Raw genomic sequence first — 15,412 nt, 5'->3', positions numbered from 1 at the left:
CCTAAGTTCATTTTCTGGCATCTGCTGATAGGACTGGGAAAGACCACACTGGAGAGCTGCTGCCAGCTAGTGTTGACAACACTGAGTTAGATGGCCTGATTTGAAATATGACATCCTCCTTTGTCGCTCTCTGCATTTTTGCCATTGAGCCACTGCTCCACAATGGAAGAAACGAAAAGGTCTTTGATTTCTATTTCTAATTCAACTTGTTTTTTCAATTAGACTGGAAGACTAAACATTTTCTACAAAATAGAAACAGGACCTATGCTTTTAAAAACCTCTCTCTGTTAAAACATGGCCAGTCAAGAAAGGAATAATACTTTTTGTCCAAGTGGGTCAGATGTGACTCTCTAGGGGCCTGTTGGTTTCCAGTTACCACCTGCCTCAGGCAGACCGACAAAAATATTAGGAAAGATCAAAACCTAAGGGCAGTGGAAACAAGTTTCCGCACTAGGCGTATACTAAGCGAGGAGCTGCAGCCAATTCCAGCTCTTTGACTATGCACTTCATGGTTTTTCAATATGTTGTGAGGCACCAATAATGCACAGGAATTGACTTCAGAAATATATGCTGAAATCTCTGCTAAATCTATATATATATATATATAAACCCCACACAGAGAACTGTTATTTTGGGGGAACGTAATTGTTCTGCAGTAATTGACTTTCTTGTTGAAAGGGTAAGTTGGCCATCTTGTAACAATATTGCACAATCCTTTTAGCTCCTCTCTGCACTGACATTAATAGCATTTTTCTGTAGGAATGCATATGTATGGTGCATATGCGTTGCAGTAATTCCACCTGTGTATGCCAATTCCTGGATGTTAAGAAGACTGCTTTACGCTGATGCAACACTGCAACTGGAATAAAGCCGTACTTAAAATACAGCTTGGCTCCTGAGTGCTTCATGTGGGGCTTATGTACATCACAACATGAGCGGGATATTCAAAAAGCTACTTTTAAGTGTGGATTTTGTTTACCCTGGAAGATGACCAGAATAGGCCACCTCCATGAAGTCATTCAGAATGCTGCTCTGCTCTCCTGCATCTTTCCATTCCTCATACTGAGGGCTCAAGGTTGCCAATACAGTCATATCTTGGATCCCAAACACCTTGTAAGTCGAACGTTTTTGCTCCCGAACGCCGCAAACCCAGAAGTGACTGTTCTGGTTTGAGAACGTTTGTTGGAACCTGAACGTCCGACGCGGATTCTGATTGGCTGCAGGAGCTTTGGAAGTCGAACGGACTTCCGGAATGGATTCCGTTGGACTTCCGAGGTACCACTGTGTCACACATCTCTATGAGAGATGAAGAAATTCTGTTTGCAATTAAACAAGGAGTGATGCTTCTTGCCACTGCCCCATCCTTCAAAGGACAAGGCAAAACCCGTCATGCTGTGAAGTTGCAAAGCAAGATAAAAGGGGGGGGGGGGAGGCGTGTCGGCGTCTGTATCCAGCTCACTCTAAATGCAGAAGTCTCCTTGATCTGAATGCAGCTGGGTTGGGCTCCTAAGAATTATGTTACACGACTAGTACAAACAATCTGTGGATGCTCATATTTGTTGATCTATAAGCCTGCCCCTTCTCTTCTCCTCTTAGAAGTCTTTATCCCAGCCTGAAAGCTCATCTGGTGGGGTTCCCTGTTCAGGAGGGTATCGGTCGAAGTAGCTGTAATCCATTGGACCAGAAAGCTGTGAAAGAAACATGTGTAAAGAAAATCTTAAGGGACACACCAGGCAAAAAGCAGTTACAGAATCATAATTATCAGCTGAGATCCAGCTCCAAGGGCCTTCTGGCAGTTCTCCCATTGCGAGAAGTGAGGTTACAGGGAACTAGGCAGAGGGCCTTCTCGGTAGTGGCACCCGCCCTGTGGAACGCCCTCCCACCAGATGTCAAGGAAATAAGGAGCTATGCAATCTTTAGAAGGCATCTGAAGGCAGCCATGTATAGGGAAGTTTTTAATGTTTGATTATGTTTCTTTATATGCTAGGAGCTGCCCAGAGTGGCTGGGGCAACCCCATCAGATGTGTGGGGTACAAATAATAAAATTATTACCATCATCACCATCACCTAGTCCAACCCCACTGGCATTTAAGGCACATAAGCTTTGAACAACTTCCTAGCCACATTCCCAAAGCATGCTGGGATAACATCATGTCAGGCAATGGCACTCATTGCAACTATCCACTGATCCTGCCCAAATGAAATCAAACACCATTGATGCAGAAGAGAGGTTCTTTGAGACCAGAGTTTGAATCCCCGCTTGGCCCTTCTGACGCAAACAAGACTTCACCCTTGTGCAAATGGTCAAATGACAAGCGTTTAATGCCACATAGTATGACATTCTCAGTACCTCTCTTTTTAAAGGAGACGTTAACTTCCTTGCCTTGAGTCCTTCCCAGTTAAAACCGTTCAGCCACCTAGGAAGGAAGTTTCAGAACAAGAAGATCAGTGAAACAGGCTTCAGTGGTTATAAGACAAGAGGCGCATCTGTCTCGGAAGAAAACAACATCACACCTTCATCCTGCCTTTGTGGCCACAAAAGGACTTCCATTTTTCTCCTCTGCTCTACAGCATCAGAGACAAAAGCAGGAGAGAAAGAAGCGACCCTGGTTTGCAAGGAACCCCGCCATTCCTTTCCTTACCTATGCCTCTTGATATCATGGATACCATTCTTCAGATTTCCTAACCTCTCGGTAGGATTTTGCCTATAAACAAAACAAAACAAAACAAAAGCAAAGTCAACGCTCCATAATTTGGAAGCTTCGTAATTTAATAATACTATCACCTTCTGTGTTCTAACGCAATTCAACAGGTTGGATCCTATCTATATATATATTAAAAGAGCCTGAATCAGCCTTCCCCAACTTGGTGCCCTTCAGTTGCCTGTTAGCAAACAGATTTGAAACTTCCAAGGGCTTTCCCCAGAAAACCTCCATTTGCACCAGTTGTATATTTAAAATCAAGGCAGAGAAACTTTCAGCATGACCTTATAAATAATATGCTCTTGGTCCGCAGGAAGTGGGGCTGATTTATAGTAATGTTCGTTTTGTTGGTATTTGCAAGTGGGTGGGGGAGTGGGAGAGTGGGTGTGTTCCAGCCGCCAGAATACATGGCTTGAAATACCCTCAGCAACTTCTCTCTCAAGTGAGAGAGAGAGAAGTGTTATGAAAAATCAATGATGTGTCTGTTAGGATATTTCCGTTCCACCTTAAGAGGGAGCAGGCTGTGTGAGTCAGAGTCTGCGTATTTCCTGTTCACAGGATGTTTATGTTTGCTATTGCTTTCGTTTTTCTCTCTCGGTGCCTGAACACGCTAGCAGGCGGTCATGTTTTTCTTTGTTCTGACCAATGCTGAATAAACTTGTAAATATGCTCTCCTGCTGTGCAACTTTCGCTGTGTGAATTCTGCTGATAGAGTGTGCATCAGCCCAGGAATGTGGCAATCTATTTCTGGAGCTCGTGTCGCTAACTGCTGATACTGTATCTACGGGAGGTCGATGGACGTCCGAAGTCTGGAGTCGGCGTGGAGGCAGTGATGGCCTTTGTCTCTCTGGCAGTATCCCAACAGTGTCATCATAAATGTATGGGAATCAGTGCATTGACACGTACCACATGTCCACAAAATGTCAAAACCTACAGGTGGTGAAAAATGGCCTTTACAGCATGGCTCAGTTAAATAGTGGCAAAGTTTCCAGATGTGCTTATTTGGTCCTGTTTTCTCGACGAACCTGCCAATTTCTTGATGAAAGATCAGCTTTACCAGTAAAACCTGAGCTGAAACGGTACAGAGAGCAACAAAGCAGCCATGTTTATTCCTAGCCAGCCTTGAGACTCCCTTAGTCACATAGCAGGAAATTCTTCCCTGAGCCTCCCCTCTGTGAAACAGGTTTAACAAATGTTGATAACTATCCAATCAGACTTGTCAAAAGAGCAGATTCCTATGCATGAACGAAACAGGTCTGTGACAATGGATTATGGAGTCATGGCATTCACAGTATCAAAAGAATGACCCAGACTGGCCAGGAAAAGGCAATCAGCAAACATTAGCAGGGATCTTAACAGACAGAGGACAAGTCATACTCTCACAATTTCTAGTTACAGGTAGGTAGCCATGTTGGTCTGCCGTAGTAGAAACAAAATTTTAAAAAATCCTTCCGGTAGCACCTTAGAGACCAACTAAGTTTGTTATTCGTATGAGCTTTTGTGTGCATGCACAATTCTTCAGTTGGTGTCTAAGGTGCTACTGGAAGGATTTTTTTATTTTGTTCTCAAATTTCTGTTGTAGACCGCCTCTTTCTGTGATGCTTGTATGATGCTTGTGGGTGGTCTTTGGCTAACGCACCCTTTCTCAACCTGTGGGTCCCCAAATGCTGGGGACCCACAGGTTGAGAACTGCTGGGCTAAGGGTAATTCCTGGGCAATTCCTACAGTCTTTAAAAGTTGTCACACACCTTTGTTCTGAGCTCCCTCGTCTCCTTGCATGGAGAAACTCTACTTGCAAACAGATCAATAGAGATCAGCAGCTTGCCTTGTTTTCTTTGTTGCCTCTGAAATATACTCTGAGTCGAGAGTGGATTTCATGCTCTTTATTCAGCTCATAGTGGTGAGGAGGAATGGAAGTTCTCCCAGAATGTCTGCTTTATATACATTATTTACACAATGGGCCCCACGTGATTGGGGGCTAATTCCGGGATTCTACTGTAGGCCAATCAGGTTGCGGATTCACTTCCACCTGGAGCTGGATTGGGTGGCTCCTGTGGACCAATCAGACTGCTGCATTCTGGATCCTATTGTTCTAGGACCAATCAGGCTGCTGCATTCTGGATCCTATTGTTCTAGGACCAATCAGACTGCTGCATTTTGGATCCTATTCAACTCAGAACACAACAGCCTTACTGTTTCATCTCTGACCAAGATGCAAGGGCTATCTTTTCTCATGATAGGGGAGGGGGCCGAGGCTGTAAAAACCAAACCCCATCCCCCCCACACACACAACAGAAGAAATGATAAAAGCCAAATGGAACAACTCATCCTTACTGCAAAGGGTGCGGCACCAATGCTCTGATCATTGCTACTTTGCACACTCAAGGTATAGCAGAGTAGAAGCTTCTTGTACGCCATATTAAAACTGCTGCAGACTTGTAGTTAATTATAAGACAGGAGGCTAAGAGCATGAACAGATGGGGGGTTCACTCAGGACACTGAGGTGCTGAGTCAATGAATCCAGTCTGCTTGAAGTGGGGCAAACGGAAGACCTGGAAGAGAGGTCCTGGATCAGGGTCCATGTGCCCTTCTGCGGCAACCTTGATCTTCCAGTTTGCCTGGTCTTCTGTCTCTTTCTCTGGTGACAGATGCCTGTCTCCAGGTGGTCTCCCATTGAGGCACAGCCAAGATCTGGGCTGTCTCAGCTTCAGCAAGGCCGTTAAATCACCTGCCTTTTTTTTTACTTCCATGTGCAATGGGCTTGCAAGAATGGGATGTGTCCATCCCAAAGTCCCAAGAAGCAGGCCTCTGAAAACAAGGTAAAGGCCTCAGAACCTCAGCCTTCAAGGGGCGAATTGACAGCAACTTCCAGTTCACGTCTTCGGTTTTATGTTGGTTGCCTAGCAACTTGCGAGGAAGATTTTAATGTGAACAGGGAAGCCAAAATGCAGCTGATTAACACAGAAACAAGTGCAGCCTAATCTGAAGAGAAGAGTTGGGGAGACAGCAGGCCCCAGTGAGGCTTTGGGTCTGGGCAAAAGTTGCTTGAGCATAAATAGGCAGCCTGGCTATAGACTTTGATTGTACGTATCTACCTTCACTCAGAATGCCCAAAGTGGACAGAGCAATCAAGTGGCAATACTTGCACGGAATTGCACTGTAAAATAAATAATAAAGTATCTCACACCCAGTAAACATTACGCAAACAATGCATTTTTTAAAAAACAAAAACCAAACACCCTCAGTTTAATAGTTAACACCCAAACACCTCAGCAGGATCTTTTTTGCTTCAAAAGAGAGAAAAGATAGGTTTTGGCTTAAGTTTAACAAGCTTTGATTTTGGGCGCCTGGCAAAATGTAACACGGCTAAAGTATTCTTTTCACACCTTCACGACAAAATTGCCCTCCTCACCTGCAGAGTCGCCGAATCAAATCTTCAGGCCGCTTTGTGATTATCCTGGGAAAATCCAGCCTTTCGACGCCTTTCAGAATCAAATTGTAGGTCATCATTTGATCGACCCCAGAAAATGGAGGACTAGAGTAAATGTCACGATTTATAGAAATGGATTGGGGGGGGGGGGGGAGAGGAGGAAAAGAAAAAAAGAGAAAAATGCTCAAGTAAAAAGGAGTTTGTAATGACAAAAGAGAAATTCTATTTTAGATACAGGTAAAATTCGCAGAAAGCTGTTTTATAGGAAGTCTCACTAATTGTCCTAGCGGTCCAGAATTGTCTATTCTGACTGGTAGCAGCAATCCAGGGTCACTTCCACCGGGTTGGACTAGATGACCCTTGTGGTCCCTTCCAACTCTCTATGAATCTATGACCTGCTACCTGGTGCTTTTAAATGAAGATACTGGGGATTGAACCTGGTGACTCTTGTTTGCAAAGCAGATGCTCTACCACTGAGCTATATTATTTCCTGTTTAATGCCCATGCAAATCTGAATGAAGAAAGGAAGGAAGGAAGGAAGGAAGGAAGGAAGGAAGGAAGGAAGGAAGGAAGGAGAAGGGAGAAAGCTAGACCCCCTAACAGTTTGGCTACACTGAACCTTAAACAGAGATCATTCTGAAATATGAATGTATTATTACGGATTTGTGGGGGCCCTGCCTTCCCCTAGGTTCCTGGGTGCTGAGAATCAAGGTGAGCAGATAGGTGTTGCATTTAGAAGTGTAAAAATTCAGGCTAAGCTTCTGTTCCAGACCGGGGCATTGCCTGAGGGGGGAAGTTATTGAGAAGTGCAAAGAGAGATCCTTGAGTCTGGGCAAACAGGGGTTGCCAGGGTTACGGTGGGCGATGCCTGAGACAGAAGGGATTGGGCGAGGGGGTTTGTTGGAAGAAGTAGGAGAGCACCACGTGGAGATGAAGGAGAAGAAGCCATCAATGTGAGGCAGAGGCTGATTCAGCTGCTTGTAGATCTGTGCTTGCTGCTCTTCAGAGCAGTGGCGGAGCTAGCGGATTTGGAACCCGGAGCGGGGTGGGGTGGCGTGGCGTGGCACGTCCTCGAACCCAGCTATAAAGTGTGGGCTCTACAATATGGACTCTCTCCATAATATAATAACCAAGCAAAACAACAGCAAATAACCTATTTGTGTAAAGAGTTCATCGAAGCAGTGATTCCTGAGGTAACTGACTTGGCACTTACTTTCCTGTCAGCAGCTCATACACTAGGATACCAAGAGACCAGAAGTCCACGCTGAAATCGTGTCCTTTATTCAGGATGACTTCAGGGGCAACGTACTCAGGAGTCCCGCAGAACGTCCAGGTCTTTTGCCCAGCTCCAATTTTCTTAGCGAACCCAAAATCAACCTCATGGGGAGAAGAGAAAATACTATCATCAGACAGTGAGACATTTAGCTTTGGCTGTTCTCATTTACAGCATCTAGCCCATGCTGGCTTTGCGCAACCCAGGGTATTTACAAGTGGGCTTTGGAAGGCCAAGGGAAGTGGGCTGCCTTTTACAGTGGTAACTTGGTTCTCAAAATAATCCATTCCGGAAGTCCGTTCCAAAACCAAAGCGTTCCAAAACCAAGGTGCGCTTTCCCACAGAAAATAATACAAAACGGATTAATCCATTCCAGACTTTTAAAAGCAACCCCTAAAACAGCAATTGAACCTGGATTTTACTATCTAACAAAACCATTGATCCATAAAATGAAAGCAATAAACAATGTACTGCAGTCACACAATCAATCAATCAGTAGCTGAACTGGGTTCCACACAGTCACAAAAACAAAAGAGCTGCAAAAGCAAAAACGCAAAATAAATAGCAAAAAAAGGCAGACCTCAGTGTAACACTCAAAATGGAAGCATAACACTCAAAACGGAGCACATTTGGCTTCCAAAAAATGTTCGCAAACCGGGACACTTACTTCCGGGTTTGCAGTGTTTGGGTTCCAAGTTGTTTGAGTACCAAGGCATTTGAGAACCAAGGTACCACTGTACTTAAAATGTACAGGATGGCAAAAAGGTTGCTTTTCTCTTCCATCTGTTCTGCTCCCTCTGCCAGCTTGGTGCCTACACTGACTTCCAGAAAAGTCCTTTACTTCCCCTTCGCATAGTTAAATTATGGAACTCGTTGTGACGTTAACATATGAGAGTGCTGGAGGTGAAATAGTTAAACAGGTTGCCCAGTCAGGGTGGAGTCAGAGGGACTATAAAACCAGCTCTGGGAGGGGTGAAGGGTAGAGTTCATTGGGAGTTGGGTGGTTGGTTGGAGTGGGAGTGAATTGGGATAGAGTCTGTGGGTAGGTTGAGTTAGTGTAGCAAAATAGGCTGAGTCAGAAACAGTTAGGGGCTAGGAAGACAAGTCAATATCTGAGAAGTGGTTTAGTGAGTGAGAGCGGTAACAGAAGTTATAGGTCTGGATAGGCACCCCATGAATGTTATTGACCGAAACCACACGCTTGTTAAACTGCAATAAATAAACAGAAATTTATGTTCTAATTTAACCCTGACTGGACTCAGTATTGTACCAGGTAGGGCCTGAATGGTGGCAGCAAGAAATAAAGTGGTGGCACAGGGATCAATAGACGGTGAAACGTCTGGGGACCCTGTGTGATCACCACAGGAGGCAGTGACACTGGTCCTGCTAGCTAGGGATGATGGGAGTTGTAGTCCAGACTGGAGACCCCAGTTTGGGAAACCCTGGTCTACCCAAACCAGTAGCAGCTCTCCATGGTTTCGGACAAAAGTCTTTCCCAGCCCACCTTGTAGACACCAGGGGTTGAATCTTGACCTTGGCATGTATACTGAGCTATGGGCCTTCCATTATCCTATTTTCACCTTAGCATTTTGAGGGGGTACTTTGGTTCTGCTGCACACAGGTATGTCAAGAACCTATGAAGAGTCTGTGTTAAAATATGGATGCAATTCGTCAATTGGAAACTGGGAGGTCCATGGAAGGAGGAGATTGCAAGTGGCTTGCTGGTTTCTATCCTCACTCTACCCAAGTGGAGTGCAAGGAAGTTTCCATTCTTTGTGAATGTTCCCTTTGACTTTGGGCTGGCAAACGATATTCTTCAGAGGCTCAGATCTGACCCAGGAGGCCTCCCACAATTGCTGACCTCGAGGATCATTCCTTCCACTTAGACCAAGCACACAATTTACAGGAAGATTCTTGTGAATTAAAATTGTAACCTGGGAGGAAGGGGGTGAAATTGACACACCCAGGGGAATAATATTCCTTCCTAACCCTCGGGTTGAGTGCGACAGAGGCTTCAAGGATTAAGTGCTCTTAAAATTTCCCTTTAACGGGCATGGCACTGGATGAAAAGCAAGCTTCTTTGTGCAGTACAGTTATGGGCATTAAAGAAAAACCAACCAACCACCACCTCACCAGCTTTATATATCCTTGAGCGTCCAAAATTAAATTTTCGGGCTTCAAGTCCCTGTAGATCACACTGATGTAATGCAAATATTCAACGGCTTCCGTCACACATCCAATGCAGAACTTTGTAGTGGTTTCATCAAAGCTCCCTCTGAAATAAAGCAAACATTTCCCATCTTTTTCACACTGGCTGTACTTCTGTAGTTCCTCCATATTCCATGCAATCCTTGAGCTCCAGAAATCAAGATCGTCTCTCACGCACACATTTTATTTGATACAAGGAGAGCTGGGTCTAAATAAGCAGGTCTGCGGCTGTAGTAGATAGCCTGAGGGCTCCTACAGATTTCATTTTCATTGCACGTTCATGATTATTTGCGCTCATGATGCTATTTAGGGGTGGTCATGCCCAAAACCACTTCCAATACTATTTGTGTGTGCAAAAGTTTGGGGACAGTCACACTGCTTCATTACCAGTCAAGTTTGTATCGAAGAACTTCCTGCTGAAATCATTCAACTTCTTAATACCTCAGGTTAAGAACTTAATTCGTTCTGGAGGTCTGTTCTTAACCTGAAACTGTTCTTAACCTGAGGTACCACTTTAGCTAATGGGGCCTCCCACTGCCACCGGAGCACGATTTCTGTTCTCATTCTGAAGCAAAGTTCTTAACCCGAGGTACTATTTCTGGGTTAGCGGAGTCTGTAACCTGAAGCGTATGTAACCCGAGGTACCACTGTATTAATCTCCTTCATTGGAGATTTTAAAGCCGAGGTTGAATGGCCATCTGGCAAGGATTCTTTAGTTGAGATTCCTGCATTGGACTAAATGATCCTGGAAGTCCCTTCAAACTCTGATTTTATGATTCTCCTACTTTGGTTACCCTTTAGCCCCTCTGGACAGCAATAATGTGCTAGCACTGGGGAAGCACTGCAGAACAAACTAAAGCAGCACAAATTCACCACTAACGCATTAATATTGTGTCAAGAACTTGTAAAATGCACCTGCAACAAAACACAGGTCTGGAGGGACCTTTATTGCAAGTTTATGAAACATTTTAGTAATTTCTAAACCCCTTGTCTAGAGACCATGCGAGAAACTTCCCCAAGGGTAGTGTGGTGTAGTGGTTAGAGTGTTGGACTAGGACCTGGAAGACCAGGGTTCAAATGGCCATGAAGCTCACTGGGTAACATTGGGCCAGTCATTCGCTTTCGGCCTAACCTACCTCGTAGGGTTGTTGTGAGGACAAAATGGGGAGGACGGAAACTATGTTCGCCAGCTCCTTGGAGAAAAGGTTAATAATAATAATAATAATAATAATAATAATAATAATAATAATATGCCACCCATCTGTCTGGGTGCTCCCAACAAAATACAATAAAATTCCAACCATTAAAAACTTCCCTTGAGATGTCTTCTAAAAGTCAAATAGTTGTCAATCTGTTTGACATCTGATGGGAGGGCATTCCACAGGGTGGGATACAAATGTAATAATAATAAAATTAAAATAAAATAAAATAATAATAAAAATTATAACTCACATTGCCCTTTTAAGTTTCTAAAAACCTGTAGTCTGTACACAGCCCCACTGAGCATGGATCTTAAGGCAAGCTTCTTTCTTTCTTTCTAAACTTTTAAAAAAGTTATTCTTCAGGTAGAAAACAAAAAAATTATTACCTGTCTCTCAGGATACTCCACAGCTCACCCCCAAGACAGGCTTCCAAGAGCATGTAAACGTATTTGTTGTCTTTGAAAGTGCGGTACATTCTGAAGGGAATTGGAGGGAAATCAATCAGTCAATTAAAATTATTTGTAGACTATCCTTTATGAGCAAAACTCACAGGACGTTTTACACAATAACAAATTTGTTTATTAAAAATACAATTTCCAGGGGAAAATAATAATACAATGCAAAACCTCCCATAAAACACAAGTATCTGAGCAAGCTGGAAAATTATTAAGCTAAACCATACCTGGGCTGTGTCATTTTCTATAACAGTGGCTAAAGCTGAATAGAAAACAGAGAAAGCAATTTACTTTACAATGAAGGGAGAGCAGGCTTCTTCTAGAATTTTCTTTTCGGAGTGAATGTGCTCCTGCTGTTTGGTATCCACTATGTGTTTCTTCTTGATACATTTCATGGCAAATGCTATGTTCTCGTTCTTCACTTTCACCTGAGTTAACATTAGGGGGGGAAAACAGTTTTAAGGGGCTACACGATCATAAGTTTCCACCCTCCCCTGGTCCCTCAATTTTTTTGCAGAGTAGACAGAATAGAATGATAAGTGCTGACCATAATGGAAATTATGTTGATAAGAAAGGGATTCTTGTCCATATATGTTATAACCCTACAATTAACAAGAATTTTGGAGGAAAATGCCCTTCAATATGATCGGTTTTGTCTAAGATAGTGGTGTCCAAACTTTTTTCAAAGAGGGCCAGATTTGATGAAGTGAAGGGCTGTGGGTGCCGACCTAAACTGCCACAAGGGCCAGATTAAACCAATTGGCTTGCTGGATTATGCCCCCGAAACGGAATTTGGACATGCCTATGTGACATTACCATATGAGAGTGCTGGAGGTGAAATAGTTAAACAGGTTACCCTATCAGAACCCGGGGGGGTGGAGTCAGAGGGACTATAAAACCAGCTCTGGGAGGGGCAAAGGGGACAGTTCGTTGAGGAGTTCGTTGGGAGTTGGGTGGTTGGTTGGAGTGGGAGTGGGAGTGAATTGGGATAGAGTCTGTGGGTAGGTTGAGTTAGCGTAGCGAAATAAGCTGAGTCAGGAACAGTTAGGAGCTAGGAAGACAAGTAAATATCTGAGAGGTGGTTTAGTGAGTGAGAGCAGGTAGCAGAAGTTATAGGTCTGGATAGGCACCCCATGATTGTAATGGACTGATACTGTTTATGAAACCACATGCTTGTTAAACTGCAATAAATAAACAAAAGTTTATGTTCTAATTTAACCCTGACTGGACTCAGTATTGTCCCAGGTAGGGCCTGGGTGGTGGCAGCGAGAAATAAAGTGGTGGCACAGGGATCAACAGACGGTGAAATGTCCGAGGATCCTGTGTGATCGCCACAGCCTGCTCTAAGATATTCGGGGGTGGGGGCTGTAGGATCAAGCATCCACATAATATGAAGCTATGGAAAACCACTACACCTGATTAACATGTGAGAACTCCGACAAAGTGTGGCAGTATGACGCGCTGCCATTCAAGATTCCAGCCAGTCAATTCCACTCCCTACTTTTCTTTTCTTTTCAAAACAGCCATTCAGCATTCTATTGGCCATTGAGCATGCTCAGTCCTCATTGGGTTGTTTGCTCTCTCCCCCCGCCCCCAGTCAGTTAGGATTTTATTCATAAAGGTTTTTATCATTCTAGAAACCCTATTCTCACCCTGCTGGTATCTCCCTCTCATGCAATGGCAATCACAACCCGAACATTAGAAACAGGTGGTGGTGGGGATGATTGATTGGTTTGGCCCAGTTAACTGCAATGAGTCTTAGCCTGTTTATATATTTGCAGGAATTCGCCAGCCAACCAATTGCTGCCTGCTCCCCAGCATTGTCAGCTTGCAAGATGTGCTGATGGCTAGTGTAATGGAAGGTAGCGGTTAGGGAAAATGGGAGAGGAGCTACCGTTTCTCGCAAGTGCTCAGTGACACATGCAGACGCCCCAGGCTCCAGTCGAAGCCCTGCAACGCTGCCATCACGACGCACCCGTCACGATGCCCGCAGTGCGGCCATAGGCGAAGAGGCCTGCAGGCAGGTGGCGAGTCAGCACGCGGGCAGCAAAGCTTCGGATTGGCTGGCTGCTGGCACCAATCAAAGCCCAGCTCCCTTCCTGGGGCAGGGAGAAGCCAGGAGGAAGGGAGGGAGGAGGCACCACTGTGGTGTGTGGGTGTGTGGGAAATGGTGCCCCCCAAAAATGGCACAGCCTGAATGATCACACCGATCCAAGAGGCGATTCCAGGACCGTCCAAGGGCCAGATCCAGAGGGCAATTGGGCCTGATCCGGCCCGTGGACCTTAGGTTGCCAACCCCTGCGTTGGAGAATGCACTTGAAAATATGGGAATCCTGAGGCCCTAGGAAGTGCAAGATCATCCACATTGGCACGGGTACACCAAAACATTCAGATCAGAAGCAGCAGTCAAAACATTTAAAAGGCAAATTCTTACAAGTTCCACTCTTCCGAATCCACCAACACCCAGGGTAGCGACAATTTCCAGGTTCTGAAATGGGCAGGAGGAAGGAAACTGGGTTACTTTTTCTTTGAGCTGTATCATCTCCAAAGAGACGTCGCTGGATAGCTGCTCCAAGGAAGAAACTCTGCATTAAAAAGAAATAAAACACCCCCTTCAGTTCAATCTCACTGAGTGCACATCCAAGAATTGCTGCGGTGGTCTGATAACGTTTTTCGAAAAATGTTTTCAACATTCCCCCACGTCGTTCAAAGGTATCTTTCCTCAAGCACCTGGAGCAATGAGCTCACAGATGGCCTTTTTCTGACTGAGCTGGCAGAGGAAAAGACCCCCAAAATTTATTTAAATTATTTTGTTTCTTCAAGCTCAGTTTCAAGAGCTTTTCGTAGCTCACTGAAGTTTTAAGAAGAAACCACCAGGGTGGATAGGAAGGAGGGCTTCTTCCTGGCTCAGAGGAAAGGCGTTGTGAGTTATTTGTCCTGGGTAAGTCATCAAAGTAACGATGGCAGGTGTGTCTCAATAGGAGAAGACTTCCTAAGAACATCTTGCAGCATTTTTGGTGTCCTTGAATTAGAATGTCTTTAGCATGTAAAAGGAGAAAAGAATTCCATGTCTTCTTAAAGGAGAAAAGTTAGCATAAATAATAGAAAATAGTGTTGTTGTTTTTTAAAGGAAGATTTGATCAGGAACAGAATGCGATCTTTTTCTAATGAAGTTTTGAGAGTTCCCCTCTACATGTCAAAAATACATGCAGATGCATGCCAGCTGTCACCTGCTGTTCTGCTGAAAGTCTCTTTTTAGTGGCAGCATTTCATGAGGCATTAAATATTGATTGCAATCTCTCTGTTTGGGTACCTCGGGTCTGAAATGGCAATTTGTTTGATGAACAGCCATCTGCTTTTATTGCATCTCTCAGTGGCCTTTTGTAGGTTTATTGTAATGAAGTGAGGGCCAAATAATTTCTCGTCAGAATGCCAATGGTAATTTCTCCAACTTGAGCACTGATTCCTGTTCTGCATTAATGGTCTTTCGGATAATCCATTAAAACTGATCAAAATGAAAACGATACTGAGACTGCCTAATATTGCTGTGACGGGTGCCTGTGTTTCCATGGTTCTGATCAGCACTAAAAGGAAAAATACAGTGCTAGTAGCAGATAAAGTCCATTTGAAGCCACCATCCTTTACAATTAATCCATCCCACTTCAGTTTTTACTTAAGGTGACATTATGTCAGCAGTGATGGTGCACATATAGTGATGCTATAAAGCAAACTGTTGTTCCCAGGCTAAGTCAGTTTGGACGAGGGCTGGAATGACTAAAATTGCATGCAGCCTGGGTTAAGATTGCATGCAGATAGGAATTTCTGAGAAAAAATTAAACAGCTGCACTTAAGAGCTTCCTACTATCATTTATGAGAATGGCAAAGTGGAAAGCATACATGCAAAGAACTGAATGCAAAACTAAAAAATAAATAAATAGGGGAAGGTTCTGGATTGTGGCCAATGCATAGGAATCCTCCTGCTCCATTGCGCAGTGACACTCACAGTGGTGCCGTATGTTATGGTAACACAGCCAAAATACTAAAGAAAAACCACAAAAAAACAAAAAGCATAGATGGACTGGAAGATATCATCGCTGAGCAGCTCTGCTGGAAAACAACAAAATGCTTCTATGCTGTGATCT

The 15,412-nt window shown here is 44.1% G+C and overlaps 1 protein-coding gene across 1 annotated transcript in view; it reads right to left on the bottom strand.

The window, feature by feature from the left end:
• Nucleotides 1–643: 643 nt before the first annotated feature.
• Nucleotides 644–15,412, bottom strand: part of PRKG2 (protein kinase cGMP-dependent 2) — a 70,646-nt gene continuing 55,877 nt past the window's right edge. The window contains exons 11-19 of the mRNA XM_083756494.1: nucleotides 13,705–13,855; nucleotides 11,562–11,698; nucleotides 11,202–11,291; nucleotides 9,539–9,680; nucleotides 7,346–7,509; nucleotides 6,115–6,237; nucleotides 2,643–2,705; nucleotides 2,351–2,417; nucleotides 644–1,688 (exon numbers count right to left, since the gene is read on the bottom strand). Coding sequence (XP_083612620.1) covers nucleotides 1,593–1,688; nucleotides 2,351–2,417; nucleotides 2,643–2,705; nucleotides 6,115–6,237; nucleotides 7,346–7,509; nucleotides 9,539–9,680; nucleotides 11,202–11,291; nucleotides 11,562–11,698; nucleotides 13,705–13,855 — 1,033 coding nt within the window. The 3' untranslated portion in view covers nucleotides 644–1,592. The remainder of the gene's footprint in view (nucleotides 1,689–2,350; nucleotides 2,418–2,642; nucleotides 2,706–6,114; nucleotides 6,238–7,345; nucleotides 7,510–9,538; nucleotides 9,681–11,201; nucleotides 11,292–11,561; nucleotides 11,699–13,704; nucleotides 13,856–15,412) is intronic.

Source organism: Podarcis gaigeae, assembly GCF_964106915.1.
Source record: "Podarcis gaigeae genome assembly, chromosome: 9".
Classification (NCBI taxonomy): Eukaryota; Metazoa; Chordata; class Lepidosauria; order Squamata; family Lacertidae; genus Podarcis; species Podarcis gaigeae.
This window is presented reverse-complemented; position numbering and strand designations above follow the sequence as displayed.